At 43.6% G+C, this 25,716-nt stretch overlaps 1 protein-coding gene and 1 pseudogene across 1 annotated transcript in view; one reads left to right on the forward strand and one right to left on the reverse strand.

Moving 5' to 3' along the window:
• The window catches only part of LOC126424685 (cytochrome P450 4C1-like), a 174,654-nt gene that overhangs the window by 123,919 nt on the left and 25,019 nt on the right, over window positions 1-25,716 (reverse strand). Inside the window, exon 4 of the mRNA XM_050087412.1 lies at window positions 21,775-22,002. Coding sequence (XP_049943369.1) covers window positions 21,775-22,002 — 228 coding nt within the window. The remainder of the gene's footprint in view (window positions 1-21,774; window positions 22,003-25,716) is intronic.
• Window positions 8,350-8,467, forward strand: LOC126425625 (5S ribosomal RNA; annotated as a pseudogene).

The raw sequence follows: 25,716 nt of genomic DNA on the forward strand, positions 1-25,716 counted from the left end.
CTTGACGTTCTGTCAGATGTTCAACACTCTCCTTTAGGTTCGTCTGCGTCCGTGCCAATTCAGGAAGTTGCGCAATTGCACATGACATGGCATCTTGCTTTTGTACTAATTGCGGAACCATTTCCACCTGTTCCCGTACGGTATCTATCTTAATAGCCACATACTCCTTCATTTCTACACGTACGCGTTGAGTAGATTCCTCACATTGAGCTTTAACCAATTCTATTTGTGCAGTTAATTTTCGTTCCGTCTCTTCGGCCTGATCTTTAAGTTCCTTTGTCTTCGCCTCTATCCGCTGCTCTAATTCGGAAAAACTGTCGTGTAACTGCTGCTTAATCTCAGCTTTCAGATTTTCCTGCCCCTCCGTAACTGAGGCTAATTTCGCGTTCAAATCATTTTGGCCCTCAGTAACTGAGGCTAACTTCGAATTCAAATCATGTTGCCCCTCGGTAACTGAGGCTAACTTCGCATTAATGTCAATTTTCAGATTTTCTTGCCCTTCAGTAACTGAGGCTAATTTTGTACTCAAATGGTTTTGCCCTTCAGTAACTGAGGCTAATTTCGCATTAGTGTCAATTTTCAGATTTTCTTGCCCTTCAGTAACTGAGGCTAATTTTGTATTCAAATGATTTTGCCCTTCAGTAACTGAGGCTAATTTCGCGTTAATGTCGGTTTTCATATTATTCATACTCTCGGTTATCATTTGCATCTGTCTCATAATAATTACTAATGGATCTAATCCATGTTGCATACCTGCTGTTACATCTCCAACCGTGTCTACAGGGCGTTCTATTGCGCTATCTGTAGCGATCGGTTCTACAACACTTCTTACTACATCATTATCATCAGTGCTAACAGCTGAAGGCTGTTGCGTGTTGCTCTGCTCTGCTTGACTCATCTTAAACATTGCCCTAGTTAAAACCATATAAATGTCATACAGTCAATATGTATATATCTCTCCCTTCACACAAGAATACTTCTGTGTTTACTTTCTTATAGTACTTATACAGGTAAATGCAACTAGGGCAGGTCAATAAAACTACGTCTGGCCTGAACACAATTAGTAAATGTTCAAATCTACGTCTACTTCCTCAATACTAACTAGCAAGCTTTTTTTTTTTTTTTTTTTTTTTTTTTTTTTTTTTTTTTTGCAGAAATAAGGCCAGATCTATAATTTTTTATCAAAGCTTGCTAGTTAGTATTGAGGAAGTAAACGTAGATTTGAACATTTACTAATTGTGTTCTGCGCCCAGCGTGCTGCTTTTATCTGTAGATGGACTTAATTTGCCTGCGAGTATTTCTTCTCTTTTCCAAGTTAAGTTGTCTCGTCGTAGTTCACATGGAACAGAGAACAAAATTATTTTAACAACGTCCAAAAACGTGTCCTGTCACGGATTGGCCATTATAATGAATTCTACTCTGTAAATGATGAAAGTCTATATGAATGCAGCTTGCCGCTAACTTGGTGTAATGTTTTGTCTGTACAGAAGTGTATCTGTCGCCTTTATCGCTCTTTCACCCTCACACATAAATCGGTACAATAAAGTCAGGGCTTCGTGTTTTCTTATTAGGCTGATCCGTGAAAAGACAGACAAACAATTATGCTAATGGAGGATTCTGAGTAATTTCTCGAATTCCATTCACTCTCTCTCTCTCTCTGTACTTTATCTGTGTACAGTTTAAATATATTAATTACGTGAAATCGGCCTAGTAGAATCTCTGGTGGAGCCCTTCGTCTTAATGTTCAGCGGCTGGCTTGCTGGAAAAGATCTTTACATTTGTTATTATTATTAAGCGCTGCATTCAGTTGGGAAAATCGATCGTTTGAACAATTCGTTCAGTTTACGACAGATCTAAAATTTCAGATGTGGACGAAGCCTTTTTGGACGATTTATAAAAACTCAGAGATTGCAGGCTCTCTTCGTCACAGCCGAAACTTCCCAATTAATTACAGGGCCCAGACAATCGTCAATGATTCAGACAGAGAACTCATTCGTCATTGACTCTAGAATAAAATGGTCACAAACCTTATTTCTGAGGAAAATTGTATATTGAATCCATTTCCGTACATGTTACGTTTTGTGTGGGTTCCAAGTCTCATGCAATTTGCTTTTACAGGTTTTTTTTTTCTTTCTCGTTACTTATCACGCTAGCGGCACAAACTTCCTAGCTCGCTTTAGCGCGAAGACGAGTAAATAAATCTCTTTTTGCAATCCGATAATCTTCCAACCGATACTTCCGAAGCTGTTCCTTTATCCCACTATAATAACCATGGAGCATACATCTCTGTACCTCTGTTGTTCCAAAGAATAAACGTACTAGAAAAATACCTTGGCGTCGACGAGCTGTCGGCGCATATATTACTAGAAAATCTGATCAGATACTTTTCAAACGTAAATACATGTGGATGATTTGGTTGACCATTATTAATTATTGCGTGGTAGAGGGTAATTTTCCGTGGGGAGATTACACACTCTAGCACTTTCCCGCGAAAGGCAAAGGCCCCGAATTCGAATCTCGGTCTGACACACAGTTTTAATCTGCCAGGAAGTTTCATATCAGCGCACACTCCGCTGCAGTGAAAATCTCATTCTGGAAACATCTCCCAGGCTGTGGCTAAGCCATGTCTCCGCAATATCCTTTCTTTCAGGAGTGCTAGTTCTGCAAGGTTCGCAGGAGAGCTTCTGTAAAGTTTGGAAGGTAGGAGACGAGATACTGGCAGAAGTAAGGCTGTGAGGACGGGGCGTGAGTCGTGCTTGAGTAGCTCAGTTGGTAGAGCACTTGCCCGCGTAAGGCAAAGGTCCCGAGTTCGAGTCTCGGTCCGGCGCACAGTTTTAATGGTTCAAAATGGTTCAAATGGCTCTGAGCGCTATGGGACTTAACATCTGTGGTCATCAGTCCCCTAGAACTTAGAGCTACTTAAACCTAACTAACCTGAGGACATCATACACATCCATGCCCGAGGCAGGATTCGAACCTGCGACCGTAGCAGTCCCGCGGTTCCGGACTGAGCGCCTAGAACCGCTAGACCACAGTTTTAATCTGCCAGGTAGTTTCATATCAGCGCACACTCCGCTGCAGAGTGAAAAAATCTCATTCTGGGAATTAATAAATGCCTTGCAGCATAAAACTACGCACTTCCAGCCGTATGTCGATATGATCTATTATTCTACTTCTTCTCTCAGGGTCGTTGCTTGCAGTTTGTCCCTCTTTAGCAAAATCTTCCTCTATTTACAGGGTGTAGCGGGCATAAGTGCAGAATTTTTTGATATGTGGTACCTTAATCTGTACACACATCAGTATGTTGGTTGTTTTCTCTCTGCATCGAACAGTCTTCCCACAGTCACTTCATGGACTCCATGACCTAATGTTTTCTGCATGGTAGTAACTGGGCTGCAAAGAGATCGACATCTGACAATATAGACTACCTGTTTGGCACCCACGTGTCCACACCTCTGCATCTGACTTGCTTCCATGAAGAAACTGAACATTTACAACTTGTATGTGCCACATATACTGGGAGGTACTACCCAACCTAAAATCATCTGACTCTTAATAACTATAATTATTAGTCCACAGATAACATAAATACTGATGCAATGTTGTTCATTACACCTTTCTCATTCACTGATAGAAATATCTGCACTTATATCTGTTACACGCAGGGTGGTTAGAATAATTCTGAAAAGCTTATAAGGGTGCTGCAGCGTGGGTTGAGATGAGAAATTGTTCAGAAAAAAATTTCGATACGTTGCACCGTTTCAGAGTTAATTAGAACTGAAATTAGCCAATTAGAGCATTGTGTGCAGAAATTCAAGTGGCCCACCAGATATGGTGTTGCCAAGAGAGCGATACAAAAATTGGACATGGGACATAGTAAGGATCGAACCTGAGCCAAAGGCTGTGCAGTCTCAGTCGGCCCCTTGGTGTTATTTGAGGCGAGTAGGCTATATACCGTGATCATGTTCCACCATCTCCAATCTCTCATCCCATCTAATCTTCAGCATTCTTGTTGGTACCATTCTATTTGTTGTTCAGAACTGAATGTCCTTAATTTTCTAAATATTTAGTGACATCCCATTTTCAGAGAACCGCTTACTGACTCCTTGGAAAATATCAATATCTATTCTTGCTAATCTCTAATAGGTTTTGTTATAACACTAGTATCGTCCACAAAAAGTGACGATTCTGCTTACAGAATGTTAAGTGAAAGGTCATCCACGTATATGAGGAATAGGAGTCGACCCAAAACTGAACCCTGCAGGACTATCTTTGTGATTTTTTTTTTTCCCAGTCACTAAAGCTTTCTAACCTTCTAAAAGCGTTTTAATTACTCATTTCAACTTCTTGCATTCGGTTTCCTACGTATGATTAAAACTGTTCTTGCTGTTGTGGTTTTCAGTCCAGAGACTGGTTCGATGCAGCTCTCCATGCTACTCTATCCTGTGCAAGCTTCTTCATCTCCCAGTACCTACTGCAACCTACATCCTTCTGAATCTGCTTAGTGTATTCAACTCTTGGTCTCCCTCTACGATTTTTGCCCTCCATACTGCCATCCAATACTAAATTGGTGAGCCCTTGATGTCTCAGAACATGTCCTACCAACCGATCCCTTCTTCTAGTCAAGTTGTGCCACAAACTCCTCTTCTCCCCAATTATATTCGATACCTCCTCATTAGTTATGTGATCTACTCATCTTATCTTCAGCATTCTTCTGTAGCACCAAATTTCGGAAGCTTCTATTCACTTCTTGTCTAAACTATTTATCGTCCACGTTTCACTTCCATACAGGGCTACACTCCATACAAATACTTTCAAATTTCACTTCCATACATGGCTACAATCCAGACAAGTACTTTCAGAAACGACTTCCTGACACTTAAATCTATACTTGATGTTAAAAAATTTCTCTTCTTCAGAAAAGCTTTCCTTGCTGTTGCCAGTCTACATTTTATATCTTCTCTACTTCGACCATCATCAGTTATTTTGCTCCCCAAACAGCAAAACTCATTTACTACTTTAAGCGTCTCCTTTCCTAATCTAATTCCCTCAGCATCAGCCGATTTCGTTCAACTACATTGCATTATCCTCGTTTTGTTTTTGTTGATGTTCATCAAATATCCTCCTTTCAAGACACTGTCCATTCCGTTCAGCTGATCTTCCAAGTCCATTGCTGCCTCTCACAGAATTACAATGTCATCGGTGAACCTCAAAGTTTTTTTTATTCTCCATGGATTTTAATTCCTACTCCGAATTTTTGTTTTGTTTCCTTTACTTCTTGCTCGATATACAGATTGAATAACATCAGGGATAGGCTACAACCCTGTCTCACTCCCTTCCCAACCACTGCTTCCCTTTCATGCCCCTCGACGCTCATAACTGCCATCTGCTTTCTGCACAAATTGTAAATAGCCTTTCGATCCCTGTATTTTACCCCTGCCACCTTAAGAATTTGAAAGACTGTATTCCAGTCAACATTGTCAAAAGCTTTTTCTAAGTCTACAAAATCTAAGATAAGTAGTAGGGTCAGTACTGCATCACGTGTTTCAATATTTCTATGGAATCCAAAATGATCTTCCCCGAGGTCGGCTTCTACCAGTTTTTCCATACGTCTGTAAAGAATTCGCGTTAGTATTTTGCAGCTGTGACTTATTAAACTGGGAGTTCGGTAATTTTCACATGTGTCAACACTTGCTTTCTTTGGGATTGGAATTACTATATTCTTCTTGAAGTCTGAGGGTATTTCGCCTGTCTCATACATCTTGCTCACCAGATGGTAGAATTTTGTCAGGACTGGCTCTCAAGGCTATCAGCAGTTCTAATGGAATGTTGTCTACTCCCAGGGCCTTGTTTCGTCTTAAGTCTTTCAGTCTTCTGTCAAACTCCTCACGCAGTATCATATCTCCCATTTCATTTTCATCTACATCCTCTTCCATTTCCATAATATTGTCCTCAAGAATATCGCCCTTGTATAGACCCTCTATATACTCCTTCCACCTTTCTGATTTCTCTTCTTTGCTTAGAACTGGGTTTCCATCTGAGCTCTTGATATTCATGCAAGTGGTTCTCTTTTCGCCAAAGGTCTCTTTAATTTTCGTGTAGGCAGTATCTATCTTACCCTAATGAGATATGCCTCTACATCCTTACATTTGTCCTCTAGCCATCCGTACTTAGCCATTTTGCACTTCCTGTCGATCTCATTTTTGAGACGTATGTATTACTTTTTATCTGCTTCATTTACTGCGTTTTTATATTTTCTCCTTTCATCAATTAAATTCAATATCTCTTCTGTTACCCAAGGATTTCTATTAGCCCTCGCCTTTTTACCTACTTGATCCTCTGCTGCCTTCACTATTTCATCTCTCAAAGCCACCCATTGTTCTTCTACTGTATTTCTTTCCCCGATCTTGTGAATCTTTCCCTAATGCTCTCCCTGAAACTCTCTACAATCTGTCAGTTTATCCAGGTCCCATCTCCTTAAATTCCCACCTTTTTGCAGTTTGTTTAGTTTTAATCTGTAGTTCATAACCAATAGATTGTGGTCAGAGTCCACATCTGCCCCTGGAAATGTCTTACAATTTAAAACCTGGTTCCTAAATCTGTGTCTTACCATTATATAATCTATCTGAAACCTGTCAGTATCTCCAGGCTTCTTCCATGTATACAGCCTTCTTTTATGATTCTTGAACCAAGTGTTAGCTATGATTAAGTTATGCCCTGTGCAAAATTCTACCAGACGGCTTCCTCTTCCATTCCTTACCACTATTCCATGTTCACCTATCACGTTTCCTTCTCTTCCTTTTCCTACTTTCGAATTGCAGTCACCAATGACTATTAAATTTTCGTCTCCCTTCACTATCTGAATAATTTCTTTTATCTCATCATACATTTCATCTACCTCTTCGTCATCTGCGGAGCTAGTTGGCATATAAACTAGTACTACTGTGGTAGGCGTGGGCTTCGTATCTATCTTGGTCACAATAATGCGTTCACAATGCTGTTTGTAGTAGCTAGCCCGCACTCAAACTACGTACGCATAAAACCATCAAAGTCATAAATCTTTAATTTTATAATTGTAAGAGAGTAGACACGAAGCCGACGCCTACCACAGTAGTACACCTTGCCCTCCTTGTTCCCAAGACCTCAATCCCCTAGACCTTTGGTTACAGGGAACTTGAACGAACTGGTCTACGCCACGCCAACCAACGATGTGCGGACACTACAGGGTTGCGCCTTCAATGCATGCCAGCAGCTACAACAACAACCAGGTATACCTCGAAGGGCCCGTCATTCCTTACGCTGGATGTCAGGGGGGTTCATTGTCATGGATGCACACCACGTTGAACACCTCCTCAAATCACGTGTTTATCGCAGTAGTATGCATTTCCGGACCCTTGCTTATTGCACTTATCTCAGGAAGTATACAGTTCCAGATCCATGTTTATCGGGCTTGTTTTTTCTTGTTTCGATCAGTACTACCACCTCTAGAAGTATTCGATACTTTTTCTGAACTCTGTGTCGAGTAGTACTGTATTCGAATATTACGTGAATGTTTTGCAACCCACAAGTTTTAATTTTCGTTTTTACACATTCAGAGAAAGCCCCCATACATCGCACCATACAGAAATTATATTCAAGTCATCATTGAACCCCCTTCAGCCACCCAACGACGACACCTTACCATATACCGCAGCGTCATGAGTTTATGTCGTAGATTGCAGCTCATCCTATCTTTCCTTCCCATCCGTTGTATCGTTTATGTACGTAGAGAACACGAGTTGTCATGCAAAGGATTGGCAAAGATATGGAAATACGATGTTGTAGAACAGCTGGCGTTGAATACAGCTTCCAGTCGTCTCGGAATGGACAAATACAAGTCCTGTTTGGTGTTAAAGCCATGGTTCCTGCGGAAATAGTAGAGAATGAAGGTGGTGGTGATGGAGGTGGATAGCACTCACGCGTCCCTCTTTCCAAAGTAGAACACAAAGGCTCAATAATATTGAGATATGGTAACTTTGATGGCCAAGGGAGATGCTCACAAAAACAGTCCTGGTCGGTGCGAGCTGCGTCAACAGGACCGGCCGCTGTGGCCGAGCGGTTCTACGCGATTTAGCCTGGAACCGAGTGACTGCTATGGTCGCAGGTTCGAATCCTGCATCGGGCATGGATGTGTGTGATGTCCTTATGTTAGTTAGGTTTAAGTAGTTCTAAGTTCTAGCGGACTGATGACCACAGCAGTTGAGTCCCATAGTGCTCAGAGCCATTTGAACCATTTGCGTCAACAGGGTCCTGTCGTCTTGGAACACAGCATCGCCATTGGGTAACAAACATTACATCATCAACCAAAACGTCAACGGCCTTGCCGCAGTGATAACACCGGTTCCCATCAGATCACCGAAGTTAAGCACTGTCGGGCTGGGCTAGCACTTGGATGGGTGACCATCCGGTCTGCCGAGCGTTGTTGGAAAGCGCGATGCACTCAGCCCTTGTGAGACAAACTGAGGAGCTACTTGATTGAGAAGCAGCGGCTCCGGTCTCGTAAACCGACATACGGCCAGGAGAGCGGTGTGCTGACCACACGCCCCTCCATATCCGCATCCAGTGACGCCTGTGGGCTGAGGTTGACACGGCGGCCGGTCGGTACCGTTGGACCTTCAGAGGCCTATTCGGACGGAGTACAGTATCAGCCAAAAAGGTCACATAATCCTTGGCAGCAATAAGACTTTGCAGAATAACCAAGTTACCCGTAGAATACCACGATATGTCTGCCCAAATCATCACTGGACCCCCTGCCTTGTTTCACTCTTGGGACGTAAACTCGGCCAGAAGCTAGAAACAGTGAAACAAGACTGATCCGACCACATGACATTCTTCCATTGCTCCATGGTCCTGGTTTTGTGGTTTGAGCACCACGTTTTACTATTGCGAGCATTTGCATCACTAGTGAGTGCTTTTGGAATTCCAGGTTGCCCAGCAATTCACAACTTACAGCCACATATTTGCGTTGTTTTGGTGCTGATAGTGTTCATGTAGATCTACGTCTATACTCCGTAATCCACAGAAAGTGAGTGGGGGAGGGTACCCTGTACCACTGCTAATCATTTCGTTTCCCTGCACCACTAGCGAGCGAGGGAAAATCGACTATCTATATGTGGTATCGATAGCTAGGATGCCACGGCGTAGCTGTCAGTTAAGTTGGCACTACGACAGACAACGATGACAGCGTCCTCTAGCAGGCGCTGTTCAACTCTATGAGCACTACTGAGATTCAGCCCATTTTGATGAAGAGCAGACGGCCGGGACACTTCGCACCTCATTGCAAAGTTATGTATTCTTTTTGCTAGAGTAAAGGTGATTTAAATTCATACTGCAGTACTTACGTGTATTACCTTTTCTTGCTCCTACACACGCGCCGTCTTCCAGATGGGATACAAAACTATATGCCCCCGTATGAGCGCTAAATTTTCGTATGTTATCTTCGCGGTCCTTATGTCCAAGCTATATTGGCGGCAGTGGAATCGTTGGGTAGCCAGCTTAAAATGCCGATTCTCTAGATTTTCTGAATAGTGTTCCTCGAAGACAATGTCGCCTTTCCTCCGGCAATTCCCATTAGAGTTCGAATCATGTCCGTAATAATTGCGTGTTGTTCGAACCTACCGGTAAGAAATCTAGCATCTCGCCTCTGAATTGCTTAGATGTCTTCCTTTACATCTACATCTACATGGATACCCTGCAAATCACATTTAAGTGCCTGGCAGAGGGTTCATCGTACCACCTTCACAATACTCTATTATTCCAATCTCGTATATCTTTCCGTACGAGTTCTGATTTCCCTTTTTTTATCTTGGTGATCGTTTCTCCCTATCTAGGTCAGTGTCAACAAAATATTTTCGCATTCGGAGGAGCAAGTTGGTGATCGGAATTTCGTGAGAAGATTCCATCGCAACGAAAAACGCCTTCGTTTTAATGATGTCCAGCCCGAATCCTGTATCATTTCAGTGACACTCTCTCCCATATTTCGCGATAATACAAAATGTGCTGCCCTTCTTTGAACTTTTTCGATATACTCCATCAGTCCTATCTGATAAGGATCCCACACCGCGACGGACAAGCGTGGTGTAGGCAGTCTCCTTAGTAGGTCTGTTACATTTTCTAAGTGTCCTGCCAATAAAACGCAGTCTTTGATTAACCTTCCCCACAACATTTTCTGTGTGTTCCTTCCAATTTAAGTTGTTCGCAATTATAAAACCTAGGTATTTAGTTGAATTTACGACTTTTAGATTAGACTGATTTATCGTGTAACCGAAGTTTAACAAATTCCTTTTAGCACTCATGTGGATGACGTCACACTTTTCGTTATTTAGTGTCAACTGCCAATTTTCGTACCATTCAGATATGTTTCCTAAATCGTTTTGCAGTTTGTTTTGATCTTCTGATGACTTTATTAGTCGGTAAACGACAGCGTCATCTGCAAACAACCTAAGACGGCTGCTCAGAATGTCTCCAAAATCGTTTATATAGATAAGGAACAGCAAAGGGCCTATAACACTACCTTGAGGAACGCCAGAAATCACTTGTTGTACTCGATGACTTTCCGCCAGTTACTACGAACTGTGATCTCTCTGGCAGGAAATCACAAATTCAGTCACATAACTGAGACGATATTCCATAAGCACGCAATTTCACTACGAGCCACTTGTGTGGTACAGTGTCAAAAGCCTCCCGGAAATCCAGAAATACGGAATCGATATGAAATCCCTTGTCAATAGCACTCAACACTTCATGTGAATAAAGAGCTAGTTGTGTTTCACAGCAACGACGTTTTCTAAACCCATGTTGACTTTGTGTCAATAGACCGTTTTCTTCGAGGTAATTCATAATGTTCGAACGCAATATATGTTCCAAAATCCTGCTGCATATCGACGTTAACGATATGGGCCTGTAATTTAATGGATTACTCCTACTACCTTTCTTGAATACTGATGTGACCTGTGCAACTTTCCAGTCTTTGGTTACGGATTTTTCGTCGAGCAAACGGTTGTATATGATTGTTAAGTATGGAGCTAACGCATCAGCATACTCCGAAAGGAACCTAATTGGTATACAGTCTGGACCAGAAGACTTGCTTTTGTCAAGTGATTTAAGTTGCTTCACTACTCCGAGTATATTTACTTCTACGTTACTCATGTTTAATCCGGCCTGGTACGGAACCCAAACACTCGAGCAGTACGAACCAAACTTCCCTAGAATTCTCCCAATAAACAGAAGTCGACTATTCGCCTTCCCTACCACAAACCTTACATACTCGTTCCATTTCATATCGCTTTGCAACGTTGCGACCAGATATTTAAACGAGGTGGCTGTATCAAGCAGGACACTACGAATGTTGTATCTGAGCTTTACAAGACTCTTTTTCCTACTCATCCGCATTAACTTAGGTTTTTCTACACGCAAACCTAGCTGCCATTCATCACGTCAACTAGAAAATTTGTTTAAGTCATCTAGTATCCTCCTATAGTCACCCAACTTTGGCACCTTACCGTACACCACAGCGTTATCAGAAAACAACCGCAGATTGCTGCCCATCCTGGCTGCCGATTCATTTACGTGCATAGAGAATAGTTGCAATTCTACTACACCCTGTAGGGCACTCCTGTCAATATTCTTGCCTCTGATGAACTTTCGCCGACGAGGACAACATACTGTCTATTATTTAAGAAGTCTTCGAGCCACTCAGATATCTGGGAACTTATTCCATATGCTCGTATCTTTATTAACATCCTGCAACGGGGCACCGTGCCAGATGCTTTTCGGAAATCTGGAAACTCGGAATGTGACTGTTGCCCTTCATCCATAATTCTTAGTATATCATGTGAGAAAAGGACAAGCTGAGTTTCGTACGAGCGATTCTTTCTAAAACCATGCTGATTCGTGGACATAAGTTTCTCGCTCTCAAGAAAATTTATTGTTTTCGAACTGAGAACGTGTTGATGGATTCTGCAGCAAACCTATGTTAGGGATGTTGGTCTTTAATTTTGTAATTTTGCGATCTCATTATTTGCTCTTCTTATATACAAAGCCACCTGCGCTTTTCTTCAGTCACTTGTGGCTTTGTGCTGGGCGAGACATTCGAAATAAATGCAAACTTGGTAAGTGGCCAATACTGTAGAGCACTCTTTGAAAAATCTGAATTGTGATTCCATCCGGACCTGGTGACTTATTTGTTTTGAAATCTTTCAGTTTTTTCTCTACGCTAGTGATGTTTATTACTATGACGGTATACATGTAAGATTCTCCTTCGTGAACGATTTATTGGACGTGAAATTTAAAACTTCGGCCATCGTTTTGCTATACTCAACTGACACACCAGACTGGTCAACAAGTGGCTGCAGAGAAGCGTTTACACCCACTTAGAGATTTTACATAGGACCAGAATTTTCCCGGGTTCTCTGCCGGATCTTTTGCTAAGGTATAACGGTGGTAATAGTTGTATGCTTCGCGCATAAATATTTTCACAGACGCACGAATTTCTGTTAACCCATTCTATACTGACGTTGTCGGTAATGTCGGCCTATTTGTTACTAAAAGGCCTAAGGAATACCCTGTAAGAGGTCCAGGACTAAGGAATTTATTGCTGCGCAGATGTCACTTCGATGGATTGCTCACGCGCTTCCTGCGATATGTATGCTACAATAGAATCGCAGACCAGAGAGCAGTGTGGGCTGCAGTAGTAGTAGTAGCTCGCAGTCGGGCGGTTGGGTCGGGTCGCTCTTAGACAGCAGTTGTCGAGTTGTTTAGCTCACAGAGAGCACTTGCGTCCTGTATGGAATTACCAAGGCCGGTCATGGAGAACGGTGGCGGTGCATGAGCGATGTAGTATAAGGCAAAAGCAAAAATTATGATTATTTATTGCCGCCCTCATATGTAATTTGCAAGAACTCATTTTGTACTATTGTTATATCCAAGTCACATGTAAATAATTTTTCAATAATAATCTTTCTTATAAAGATAACTTTTGACAGTCATTCATCTGAATTTGAACTTTTTGATAATTTGTGCTATCCATAGTCATGCCAATTATCGTAAAGAAAAGTCAGTTTTTTTGATACATATCAAAAACTAGTGGCCAGCATTGCACTGGGCTGTGCCAGAAAAATTTCTTACAGGAGCAGATATATACGCGTTATTCGGCGACTTAATTGAGGTAAGAATTTTCAGTTTATTCAGAATGACTTTTCAGGGCCATGACGCAGCATTGCTGACGTCCAGATTTACCAGTTTAGGTTCACAGTCACTTAATTATTGAAAGGTTATATATGAGTCACATTTTCATTGGGAGGTTAGTCCGATTTTTATTGGGAGGTTACGGAAATAAACTGTTGGGCGGTTGCAACCCATTGTGTGTTGGCTGCCGATCTAGCCACTCAAGACAGTTTTCAGAATACGTGTTCAAAAGTAATTCGCCCAACTGACTGTCTGTGCCTCCTGCAATGAATCCGTAGACATCCCAGTCTATACTCGGTAGGTTAAAGCCACCTCAGACTAGTACTGCATGACCTCGGTTTTTACACGCTATTGAGTGTAGACTTTCTTTGAACGACTCTAGAACTGTCACAGCGGAATCGGGCGGCGGTAAAAACATCCAGCAATTAACTTGGTTCATTTACACCTGTTGTACGCGACCAGATGGCTTCATTGTCACTCTCAACTTCGACCTCAATAGAGACAATATTTTTGTCCGTTGAATACTCACCTCCTGTGGCCTTCCTTGCTTTCTTGAAGTTAAATTGTCTTTTGAGCTGGACGCGCTGTGGATTCACGGCTGCTTCAACAGAACAAACAATAGGTCGATGTTGTGTGTGTGGGATTACGTCTGTAAAGTAAAGAAATACGTTGCAAACGTAATCACACGCACACAACATCGACCTATTGTTTATTCTGTTGAAACGGCTGTGAAACCAGAGCGCGTCCAGCCCAAATGGCTCTGAGTACTATGGGACTTAACATCTGAGGCCATGTCCCCAAGAACTTAGAACTACTTAAACCTAACTAACCTAAGCACATCACACACATCCATGCCCGGGGCAGGATTCGAACCTGCGATCGTAGCGGTCGCGCGGTTCCAGACTGCAGCGCCTAGAACCGCTCGGTCACCCCGGCCGGCCGTCAAGCTCAAAAGACAATTTAACTTCAAGAAAGCAAAGTGGGAGAATTTCATACAAGAACTTGATGTCCTAAATCTCGACGCATCACCAGAGAGGTAAGATGATTTTGTCAAAACAGTCCAAGCCATCTCACGTAAATATATCCCGAGAGGATGCAGAACGAACTATATCCCAGGACTCGATGAAGACTCCAAATCACTGCTGGAGAGATATGAACAACTATTTGAAATAGATCCACTCTATGATGAAACAGCAAAAACATTAAATTCCATATCAGTTTCCAGAAGCAGAAAATGATGTGATTTGGTATCAAACCTAGATATGAAACAGAATAAAAAACTTTGAACATAGCTGCTAAGGGTCAGTGACCGTGTCAGAATTATATTAGAATAAATAAGCCCTCCCGTGTTCACTCAGGTACGAGCAGCCCTTAGCGGCTCGCCATTTTATCTTATTTACAACTTTTCATGACGTCGCCTTTCCGGCTTATATTTTTTTAGAATGTGACTTGTAAGTACTGCATCTCTTTCCAGTCAGTATACACTTTAGTTTATTAATGTTTTATATACCTATTATGTTTTAGAACAGTTAGTTTAATTCTGAAGACGACGCTCATAGTAGCGTCGAAATCTGATCAATTTTGACTTAATGTTTGTGACCGATGGCTTATTTGTTCTAATATGAAACAGAATAGCCGAAAAGGGTGGAAATTATTGAGGACCCTAAACAATGACCCAACCAATACTCCCCCTGCCCTCTCAAATGTAACCCCTGACGAAATTGCTCATCTATTACTTCTCAATGGCAAGACTAAAGGAGAATCAGAAAAATCTAAATTCATTATACAGGCAGATTAAAAGCAGTATCTCAACACCCCTTTTACCTTAAAAGAGCTAGAAACAGTTTTCACAAGTATAAAGAGTAATAAAGCTGCTGGCCTAGACTAAATACGGACGGAACAAAAAAAATTTGGATCTGCCACAAAACAGTGGATAGTAAACTTTATGAACACCTGCATTTCAAAATTGCAAATCCTCAAGATCTAGCGTAAAGCCAAGGTAATAGCACTTTTAAAGCCTGGGAAAAGTTTCCGTCCGGTTTCACTCCTTTGTCATTTTACAAGGTAATGGAAAGGCTGATCCTAAATCGAATATCAGAGTATATTGATAAAATACTCATAAAAGAGCAGTCCGGCTTCCGACCGGGAAGGTCTTGCTGTGGACAGATCCTTAATTTGACTCAGCATATTGAGGATACACTGTATGCTGCAAAACAGGAGATATGTCGTCTCTCTCCAAGGCAAGAAGAGTCGATGGAGAACACAGAAAAATGGTCTCCCTGAGGGAAGAGTGCTGTCTCCACTGTTATATAATATCTACACAAATGACCAGCCAATTAACTCTTCAACTAAGGCCTTCATATACGCTGATGATACAGCACTCGCTGCCAAAGGTGAGACCTTTGAGGAACTAGAGGTGAAACTGACAACTCTTGAAAATTTGGCCAAGTATTACGATGAAAACCGACTGAAACCGAACCCTGGAAAGACCCAAGTCTGTGGATTCCATCTTAGAAATAGGGAAGCCAAAAGGAAACTGAACATGACTTGGAGAGGAGAACAACTACTCCACTGCGAAAATCCTTAATACCTTGGGGTGATGATGGACCGTTCTCTCACATTCAAAGCCCATTGTGTAGAAACGAGCCTCAAAGTAAAAGCGCGGAACAACATCATCGGCAAACTTACAGGAACCACCTGGGGTGCCCAGCCAAAAGTGCTTAGAACATCTGCCTTGGCACTATGTTTCTACGCCGCAGAATACGCAGCACCCGTCTGGCAAAACTCGGTACATGCTAAACATGTAGATACAGCCCTGAACGAGACAGGACGCATTGTTACAGGCTACTTACGACCTACTCCCGTCAATAAGCTGTACCAAATTATGGGTATAGCACCGCCACGCATTCGAAGGCAAGCTCCAACAGAAGTGGAGAAGAAAAAACAAGAAATCGACCCTAGACATACTCTGTTGGGACATGACCCTCAACAGCCAAGACTCAGGTCAAGAAAAAGCTTCATACAGAAAACTATGGCGATTCGTTCATCTCTCAGAACTCGCAGAGAGGAGCTTTGGCGAGACTCCCTAGCTGCAGACAATCACATAACGGTCAAGGAGGATTTAGCCGAAGGTTCACACCTGTCATATGTATCCTGGAAGACTTTTAACAGACTGCGAATTGGGGTGTCAAGGTGCAAAGCCAACCTACGGAGGTGGGGCTTCAGTAATGAGGAGGAAACTTGTCAGTGTGATGACGTGCAGGACGAACAGCACTTGCTAGCCTGCAGGAACCTACCGGCTGCATGCACTATCTGTGGTCTTGCTGCAGCCGGCGAACCTGCTGTGATAACCGCCGAATACTGGGCCCGTCAAAAAATATAATCATCTTGCTGCTTGTTTGTATATATTACTGAATCTGTGTCATAAATACTACTGTACATATTTAATTTTGCTAATTTGTTATGTGAATCAATACTTATTAGTTTTTGTAATTATTTTATGTCCTGGACTCGAAAAATAAATAAATCCTGTGGCCTTCAGTCTGTCTTTCTGACATGTGTTCCATGAGACGCTAAATATCTCACAGCTCTCTGTCGGGTTTGAGACAGCGCTCGGTCCGGAGAATAATTTGAGTGCGAGAACTTCAATGGAGAGTAGTAAATTTGGGATCTTTGTTACGAATACTTCGACAATTTACTGATTAAATTTTGACAGTCGGAGTGTCTTTACTCTGAATGAGGTGCGATTTCCCTTGCTGCTTATCGAGTGGCGAGTGTTCATCAGAGTACCGCGAACTGTCACCTGGCCTAAAGAGCCTCACGTGCACTCCACAGTTCGCTGCTCGTGGTCTGGCGGTATCGTTCTCGCTTGCCGAGCACGGGGTCCCGGGTTCGATTCCCGGCGGGGTCAGGGATTTTTCCTGCCTCGAGGTGACTGGGTGTTGTTGTGTCGTCTTCATCCCTATTACGGTCGAACGAAGGCAATGGCAAAGCACCTCCATTAGGACCTTGCCTAGTACGGCGGTGCGGGTCTCCCGCATCGTTCCCCTACGCTCCGTCATGGAGAATGGAACTTCATCGTCATCATCATCATCATCATCATGCACACTACAACTACCCTGCTACACGAGTAGCTGCTTCCTGCGTATAGTGCACCCCTGACCTATATCAAGGGGAGTCCTACACATCCCCAACCGATAGCGCAGGTCCAGAAAACTGCAGCCAACACCGTCGCATAGTCGATGAAGCCTTTGTTTGAGACCCTCCATATGGCTCCAAACAAAAGGATCCTTTATTGTATGATTATATGATAGCGGAACAAACACTTCTGTAAAATATCTGGGAGTATGCGTGCGGAACGATTTGAAGTGGAATGATCATATAAAATTAATTGTTGGTAAGGTGGGTACCAGGTTGAGATTCATTGGGAGAGTGCTTAGAAAATGTAGTCCATCAACAAAGGAGGTGGCTTACAAAACACTCGTTCGACCTATACTTGAGTATTGCTCATCAGTGTGGGATCCGTACCAGATCGGTCTGACGGAGGAGATAGAGAAGATCCAAAGAAGAGCGGCGCGTTTCGTCACAGGGTTATTTGGTAACCGTGATAGCGTTACGGAGATGTTTAATAAACTCAAGTGGCAGACTCTGCAAGAGAGGCGCTCTGCATCGCGGTGTAGCTTGCTCGCCAGGTTTCGAGAGGGTGCGTTTCTCGATGAGGTATCGAATATATTGCTTCCCCCTACTTATACCTCCCGAGGAGATCGCGAATGTAAAATTAGAGAGATTAGAGCGCGCACGGAGGCTTTCAGACAGTCGTTCTTCCCGCAAACCATACGCGACAGGAACAGGAAAGGGAGGTAATGACAGTGGCACGTAAAGTGCCCTCCGCCACACACCGTTGGGTGGCTTGCGGAGTATAAATGTAGATGTAGATGTAGAAAAGGACCTCGGTCAACTGCGGGAACAGTGCTGCGAATCGCGAGCTCTGCTTGTACCCAGCACGTTAGGCCAGTAGCCTTCACTACTTCGACCAGCCGCCCATATGAACTGAGGATGGCCTCAAAACTCATGTGACACGCGTCATCGGTGCCGATGCGAACCACAACGCCGGGCCCTGCACGCTCGAGAGGATGGCGGCCTCCACATCTGCAGACGTACCGAGTTCACATTGGCTTCCCTTCCAGCCCCGTACGCTACCTGCCTAGGAGTCTCCAGAACCTTCCAGCCCCGTACGCTACCTGCCTAGGAGTCTCCAGAACACGCCTAAAGTTAGAGCTCTAGATAAGTGAACCCATTACCCCGTCTGCCTGCTCGCACCCTGCTGAAGGAACGGCCACCTGTCCACACAGAGACTGAATGGGCGAGACCAGTCGTCCAGTCTCCACATTGGCCCCCTGCCTCGAGCGACACGAATGCGTTACCACACGCCACTGCTGTGAGGGGAGATCCACCGTGTTGGGTACACTAGGAGATGCATCGGCCGCAGAGCCCGTGGGCGGAACAAGTGACACCTATAGTGTCCGCCACAACTCGAGGCAGCAGACACAAGGCGACTGACCGTAGCCAGAAGTGCACTCAGCTATTCATGAAGTGCGGCCAGCTCCTCCTGCGCTGGCAACAGCTTGCGCGTGCCCTACCCATCCTAGAAAGACTAACTGAAGAAGTAAGGTATAAAAGCAGACAATACCGGATATGCAACTTTCAACTGTCCTGATGTGTCACCAATGGACGTTGATGCCTTACTGAGCCATGAAGAAATGCAAACTGCGCTGCAGACTGCCTGAATTTACACACACAAAATGCGAGCATACATCTCTTACACAGAGAAATACGCACGAAATTTGAGAAATAAACTACGAGGAAAACATAGGCAAGCATAAACACTTAACTTGCCGTGGTGTATATACAGGGTGGTCCATTGATAGTGACCGGGCCAAATATCTCACGAAATTAGCATGAAACGAAAAAACTTCAAAGAACGAAACTCGTCTAGCTTGAAGGGGGAAACCAGATAGCGCTATGGTTGGCCAGCTAGATGACGCTGCCATAGGTCAGACGGACATCAACTGCGTTTTTTTTAAATACTAACCCCCATTTTTTTTTACATATTCGTATAGTACGTAAAGAAATATGAATGTTTTAGTTGGACCACTTTTTTCGCTTTGTGATAGATGGCGCTGTAATAGTCACAAACGTATAAGTACATGGTATCACGTAACATTCCGCCACTGCGGACGGTATTTGCTTCGTGATACATTACCCGTGTTAAAATGGACCGTTTACCAATTGCGGAAAAGGTCGATATCGTGTTGATGTATGGCTATTGTGATCAAAATGCCCAACGGGCGTGTGCTATGTATGCTGCTCGGTATCCTGGACGACATAATCCAAGTGTCCGTACCGTTCGCCGGATAGTTACGTTATATAAGGAAACAGGAAGTGTTCAGCCACATGTGAAACGTCAACTACGACGTGCAACAAATGATGATGCCCAATTAGGTGTTTTAGCTGCTGTCGCGGCTAATCCGCACATCAGTAGCAGACAAATTGCGCGAGAATCGGGAATCTCAAAAACGTCGGTGTTGAGAATGCTACATCAACATCGATTGCACCCGTACCATATTTCTATGCACCAGAAATTGCATGGCGACGAGTTTGAACGTCGTGTACAGTTCTGCCACTGGGTACAAGAGAAATTACGGGACGATGACAGATTTTCTGCACGCGTTCTATTTAGCGACGAAGGGTCATTCGCCAACAGTGGTAACGTAAACCGGCATAATACGCACTATTGGGTAACGGAATATCCACGATCTCTGCGACAAGTGGAACATCAGCGTCGTTGGCGGGTAAATGTACGGTGCGGCATTATGGGAGGAAGGATAATTGGCCCCCATTTTATCGATGGCAATCTAAATGGTTCAATGTAAGTTGATTTCCTACGAAATGTTCTACCGATGTTACTACAAGATGTTTCACTGCATGACAGAATGGCGATGTACTTCCAACATGATGGATGTCCGGCACGTAGCCCGTGTGCGGTTGAAGCGGTAATGAATAGCGTATTTGATGACAGGTGGATTGGTCGTCGAAGCACCATACCATGGCCCGCACGTTCACAGGATCTGACGTCCCCGGATTTCTTTCTGTGGGGAAACTTGAAGGATATTTGCTATCGTGATTCACCGACAACGCCTGACAACATGCGTGAGCGCATTGTCAATGCATGTGCGAACATTATGGAAGGCGAACTCCTCGCTGATGAGAGGAATGTCGTTACACGTATTGGCAATTGCATTGAGGCTGACGGACATCATTTTGAGCATTTATTGCATTAATGTGGTATTTACAGGTAATCACGCTGTAACAGCATGCATTCTCAGAAATGATAAGTTCACAAAGGTACAGGTATCACATTGGAACAACCGAAATAAAATGTACAAACGTACCTAAGTTCTGTAATTTAATTTAAAAAACCTACCTGTTACCAACTGTTCGTCTAAAATTGTGAGCCATATGTTTGTGACTATTAAGCGCCATCTGTCACAAAGCGAAAAAAGTGGTCCAAGTAAAACATTCATATTTCTCTACGTACTAAACGAATATGTCATAGAAAACGGGAGTACCTATTTTAAAAAAACGCAGTTGATATCCGTTTGACCCATGGCAGCGCCATCTAGCGGGCCAACTATAGCGCCATCTGGTGTCCCCCTTCAAGCTAGACAGGTTTCGTTCTTTGTAGTTTTTTCGTTTGACGCTTATTTCGTGAGATATTTGGCCCAGTCACGATCAATGGACCACCCTGTATCTATCACCCGAGAGCTGGATCTTCACTGACTGGCTTACTGATCTAATCGACGCTTGCCTTCAAAACAAAACAGATTAGGAACTACTGCACAATATGGTTCCCAAGTGCGACATTCCGTTTTGCAATGACTTTTGCAGCTTTCGTCCTGTTATTGTTCATAACAGTTCTCTTCAGTGACTGTCTATCAACACACTTTTTGTCCACGTCGTGACAGCGGATGATGTTATTCCGCTGTCCCTCTATGTGGCAGAAATTTTCGATACGGTGCGTGTTGAAACATCAAATACTTTTTTGCCTTGGTTACAGAAGCATCCACCATACGAACACCAGCAATTTGCCTACGTTAGAATAACTGAGTTCCGACATAGTGCACTCACGACTACAAAAAACACTTTTCTTAGCACAGGTGGCACTTGTGACGTATTGGTATCATTCCACAGTCGCCGTTCACGGTCAAATTCAACAGCGCAACGTGCAGGCATGGCTAGCTTCTGCATTCATGTTCAAGCAGACATTTCTCCCGATTTTTCCATAGTTTTGTCCGCCCCGTGTCTCCCACTTTCCCTGGGGACTCGTGAAGACACCACTGTCCGATGAAAACTTTCCGTCCAGGACAACATACTGATTTTCCTATTATACAACACGTAAGGTGGCTTAATGGATACACGAGTAGGAGCGCTAGCAGAGAAAGCTGTTGTTGGGATCTGAGTCTGTAAACTCGCTGCTTTAATCGGCCTTACCGTTATGGAGATCATGGCATCACTCATGGCGCCAGCCAACTCATCCTCCGACACGTCGTCTGGTAGCAGCAGCTCATGCTTGATGCCAATAACGGTGTCGTAAATGTTACGCAGGGCTGCCTTGAGTGCCGGATTGTAGGTCTCGGTGGCGGTGCCTCCAGTGCTGGCCAGGCGCTCGCACAGGTAGAGGCCGCCCTCGTGGAAGGCCTCCAGAAATCCCTCCAGCAGCTGGAACCAAGCAGCACACTCTCAACGTGCGTCTTCTCCACTGCGACTGGCAGAAGATGGAGTTTATCCCATCTACATGATATGTAGTAGTTCGTAAGTGGAGCGAATCAGGGATTGTGTTGTGTTCCACAGGGTTCTGTCTTGGGTCCTTAGTTACTCCTAGTGTACAGGGTGTTTCAGGATATCGCTGACAAACCTTGAGGAGTGACAGGTCGCATAAAGAGCAACACTTTTTTTTTTATTAAGGAACATACAATCTTAAACGCGGTCTTAGTTATAATGATGAATACATACAATTGCTCAATAATTACTATTTATTATTGTTATTAGTCATGTTCTGACAGAAATTTACACGAATGGTTGGGTTGGGTTGGTTGGGTTGTTTTGGGGAAGAGACCAAACTGCGAGGTCATCGGTCTCATCAGATTAGGGAAGGACGGGGAAGGAAGCCAGCCGTGCCCTTTCAAAGGAACCATCCCGGCATTTGCCTGGAGTGAATGACGGAAATCATGGAAAACCTAAATCTGGATGGCCGGACGCGGGAATGAATGCGAGTCCAGTGTGCTAACCACTGCACCAACTCGCTCGGTTTACACGAATGGTTCAAAACAAACTACTCTGTGCCTCAATATGTGCTCCACACCTTCGTATGAATGCCCGTCCAACTCTGGAGGCCATGTCCGTATTCTGTCGGATGTGATGGAATGTATCAGTGATTGGGGCTGTCAGCCCGCTCTAGCGGGAGTTGGAGTAATGTCTACCATACATGCCCCCAAAGAAAATAATCAAGGTGCACCAAGTCAGGTGGATGTGATGGCCACACCACAGGGCCTCCTAGTGCTATCCAGTGTTCCACAAGATCAGTTAGCTCTGCTCGTCCATCATCACTGAAGTGTGCTCTGGCTCCATCGCGCTGGAATCAGAGGCCTCCAGCAGTTCTGGTAGTGTGGTCTGCAGTAACTGTAACTCCAGTTAACCTGTGTGGGAGTATTACAGGTCCTGAAGATGATTTTCGACAATTTACACCCACATGTTTATGAAGAGCCTCTGCCATTGTGATCTAATAGCAACTGCATGAGTGGATTCATTGTCCCATTTGTGGCTGTTGCTACTGTTGAAATAAACCACCACGTGTAAACAAAATTTCATTTCTAAATAAAACATGTCTGTGGAGGACAACATGATTTACTCTTTGGTGTGTGAACCACTGCGCAAACTGCATACAATATGGGTAATGGACTGGCCCTAAAACCAGCACCCTTTGAAGATGGTATGCATGTAGCCTGTACTCTTTCAGTACTTTTGAAATATATACACGATCTGCTTTCATTTGAGGTGCGCTAGTTGAAGGTTCATTGCTAAATGTACAGATCACTTCATCCTCAAAATCTGGGGTTCTCATGTCATGTCTACCACCACCAATATGCTGACGATGCAAACTGGCAGTTCTTCCTAAATGTCCATGAACTACAGCAAAGAAACTGTGGTATGAATGTGTTCTGTTAGGGAACCGATTTCCGTAGAAACAAAGAGCTGTTCTTTCATTTCCATTTGCCTAAGTGTAACACAAAGTCATGTCAGCCAGCTCATCATAACTATACTGCACGTTTCTGAACTGTGTGCATTACGTATCGGGGCCACTTGCTTATATCGACAGTAGCTGTTTTTGGCGAATGTCTCCTTGCTGGGTAACCGACGGACGTCTTACCTCCAGGCGTCGCCGAGTAGCATAAAAGGGTCTCGTCGATCCAAATTTGATAGTTCGGGGTCTGCTCTCTCAGCAGACATGTCGACATCCCTGTGGGCTGAATATCGCGTAAATTCAGCAGCCTGGACTGGAATGCGTATTGATGGCACCAAGACGCTGGTTGAATTTCGAAGGTCAGTCACTCAAGCATTTGGGAGAATCAAACATGACTTGTGAGTCCGTTTCACCATAGGACTGTGGATTTTATGATAATCACCCATTCCCAGCTACAGACAGCAGTTCTGAATTTGATAAGTAACGGTCCTAACCAGTCCTAAGCAAAGAAGGCAAAGCAGAAAGGTGGAAGGAATATATAGAGAGTCTGTACAAGGGCGATGTACTTGAGGGCAAATGATAGAGGACGTAGATGAAGATGAAATGAATGATACTATGCGAAGAATTTGACAGAGCAAGAAGGCACTTGGAGTAGACAATAGTCCGTTAGTTTGGGAGAGCCAGCCATGACAAAACTCTTCCATCTGGTGAGCAAGATGTATGAGACAGGCGAAATACCCGCAGACTTCAAGAAGAATATAATAATTCCATTCCCAGAGAAAGAAGACGTTGACAGGTGTGAAAACTGCCGAACTATCAGTTTAATAAGTCACGGTTGCAAAATACGAACACGAATTCCTTATAAATGAATGGAAAAACTGGTGGAAGACGACCTCAGGGAAGATCAGTTTGGATTCCGTAGAAATGTTGGAACACGCGTTGCAATACTGACTCTACAGCTTACCTTAGAATATAGGTTAAGAAAAGGCAAACCTACATTTCTAGCATTCGTAGACTTAGAGAAAGTTTTCGACAATTTTGACTGGAGTGAAATTCTGAAGGTGGCAGGGATAAAACACTGGGACCGAAAGGCTATTTACAATTTATACAGAAACCAGATGGCAGTTATAAGAGTCGAGGGGCACAAAAGGGAAGCAGTGGTTGACAACGGAGCGAGACACGATTGTAGCCTATTCCCAATGTCGTTCAATCTGTATACTGAGCAAGCAATAAAGGAAATATAAACATTTGGAGTAGGAATTAAAATCCATGAAGAAGCAATAAAAGCTTTGAGGTTTGCCGGACTTAACTGCTAAGGTCGTCAGTCCCTAAGTTTACACACTACTTAACCTAAATTATCCTAAGGACAAGCACACACACCCATGCCTGAGGGAGGACTCGAACCTCCGACGGGACCAGCCGCACGGTCCATGACTGCAGCGCCTCTAGACCGCTCGGCTAATCCCGCGCGGCTGTAACTAATGAGGAGGTACTGAATAGAATCGGGGTGAAGAGTAATTTGTGGCACAACTTGACTAGAAAAAGGGATCGTTTAGTAGGACACGTCTGAGGCATCAAGGTATCACTGATTTAGTGTTGGAGGGCAGCGTGAAGGGTTAAAATAGGATAGGGAGACCAAGAGATGAATACACTAAGCAGATTCAGAAGGATGTAGGCTGCAGTAGGTACTGGGAGATGAAGAAGCTTGCACAGGATAGAATAACATGAAGAGGTGTATGAAATCAGTCTCTGGAGTGAAGACCACAACAACAAAAAATAGCGGTTGTGGCCCCAGGCATCCTGGTTACCTTTCTAGCAAGCGAATGATTTTCCTGTGGCTGGCCTAATATAATGTGGGGCGAGTACAGACTCGTTTGTTTCTGTGATGGGCTATCTGTAGCGGTTTTGAGCAGGTTTCGCGACATTTGGCAAACGTTAGTGAATCATTAAATTTACTACTCGCAGTTTACAGTTTTGCTGTCGTGCTGCTGAGAAAAAAAAAAAGAAAAGAAAAAAAGGACGAAAAACCCGGGTTCGAGCCCCGTCCGATAGAAATTTTCACTATCGTCATTCCATTATATTATACAACTGGACGTGATTCGTATTCGCAACCGCGAATATATTTTACGTCTTTCATGGCAGCTGAAGTAGCCGCATCGTTATTCTACAGAGCACAGGCACTGCATTTTCGT

The sequence above is a fragment of the Schistocerca serialis genome, chromosome 10 (genome assembly GCF_023864345.2).
Source record: "Schistocerca serialis cubense isolate TAMUIC-IGC-003099 chromosome 10, iqSchSeri2.2, whole genome shotgun sequence".
Lineage (NCBI taxonomy): Eukaryota > Metazoa > Arthropoda > Insecta > Orthoptera > Acrididae > Schistocerca > Schistocerca serialis.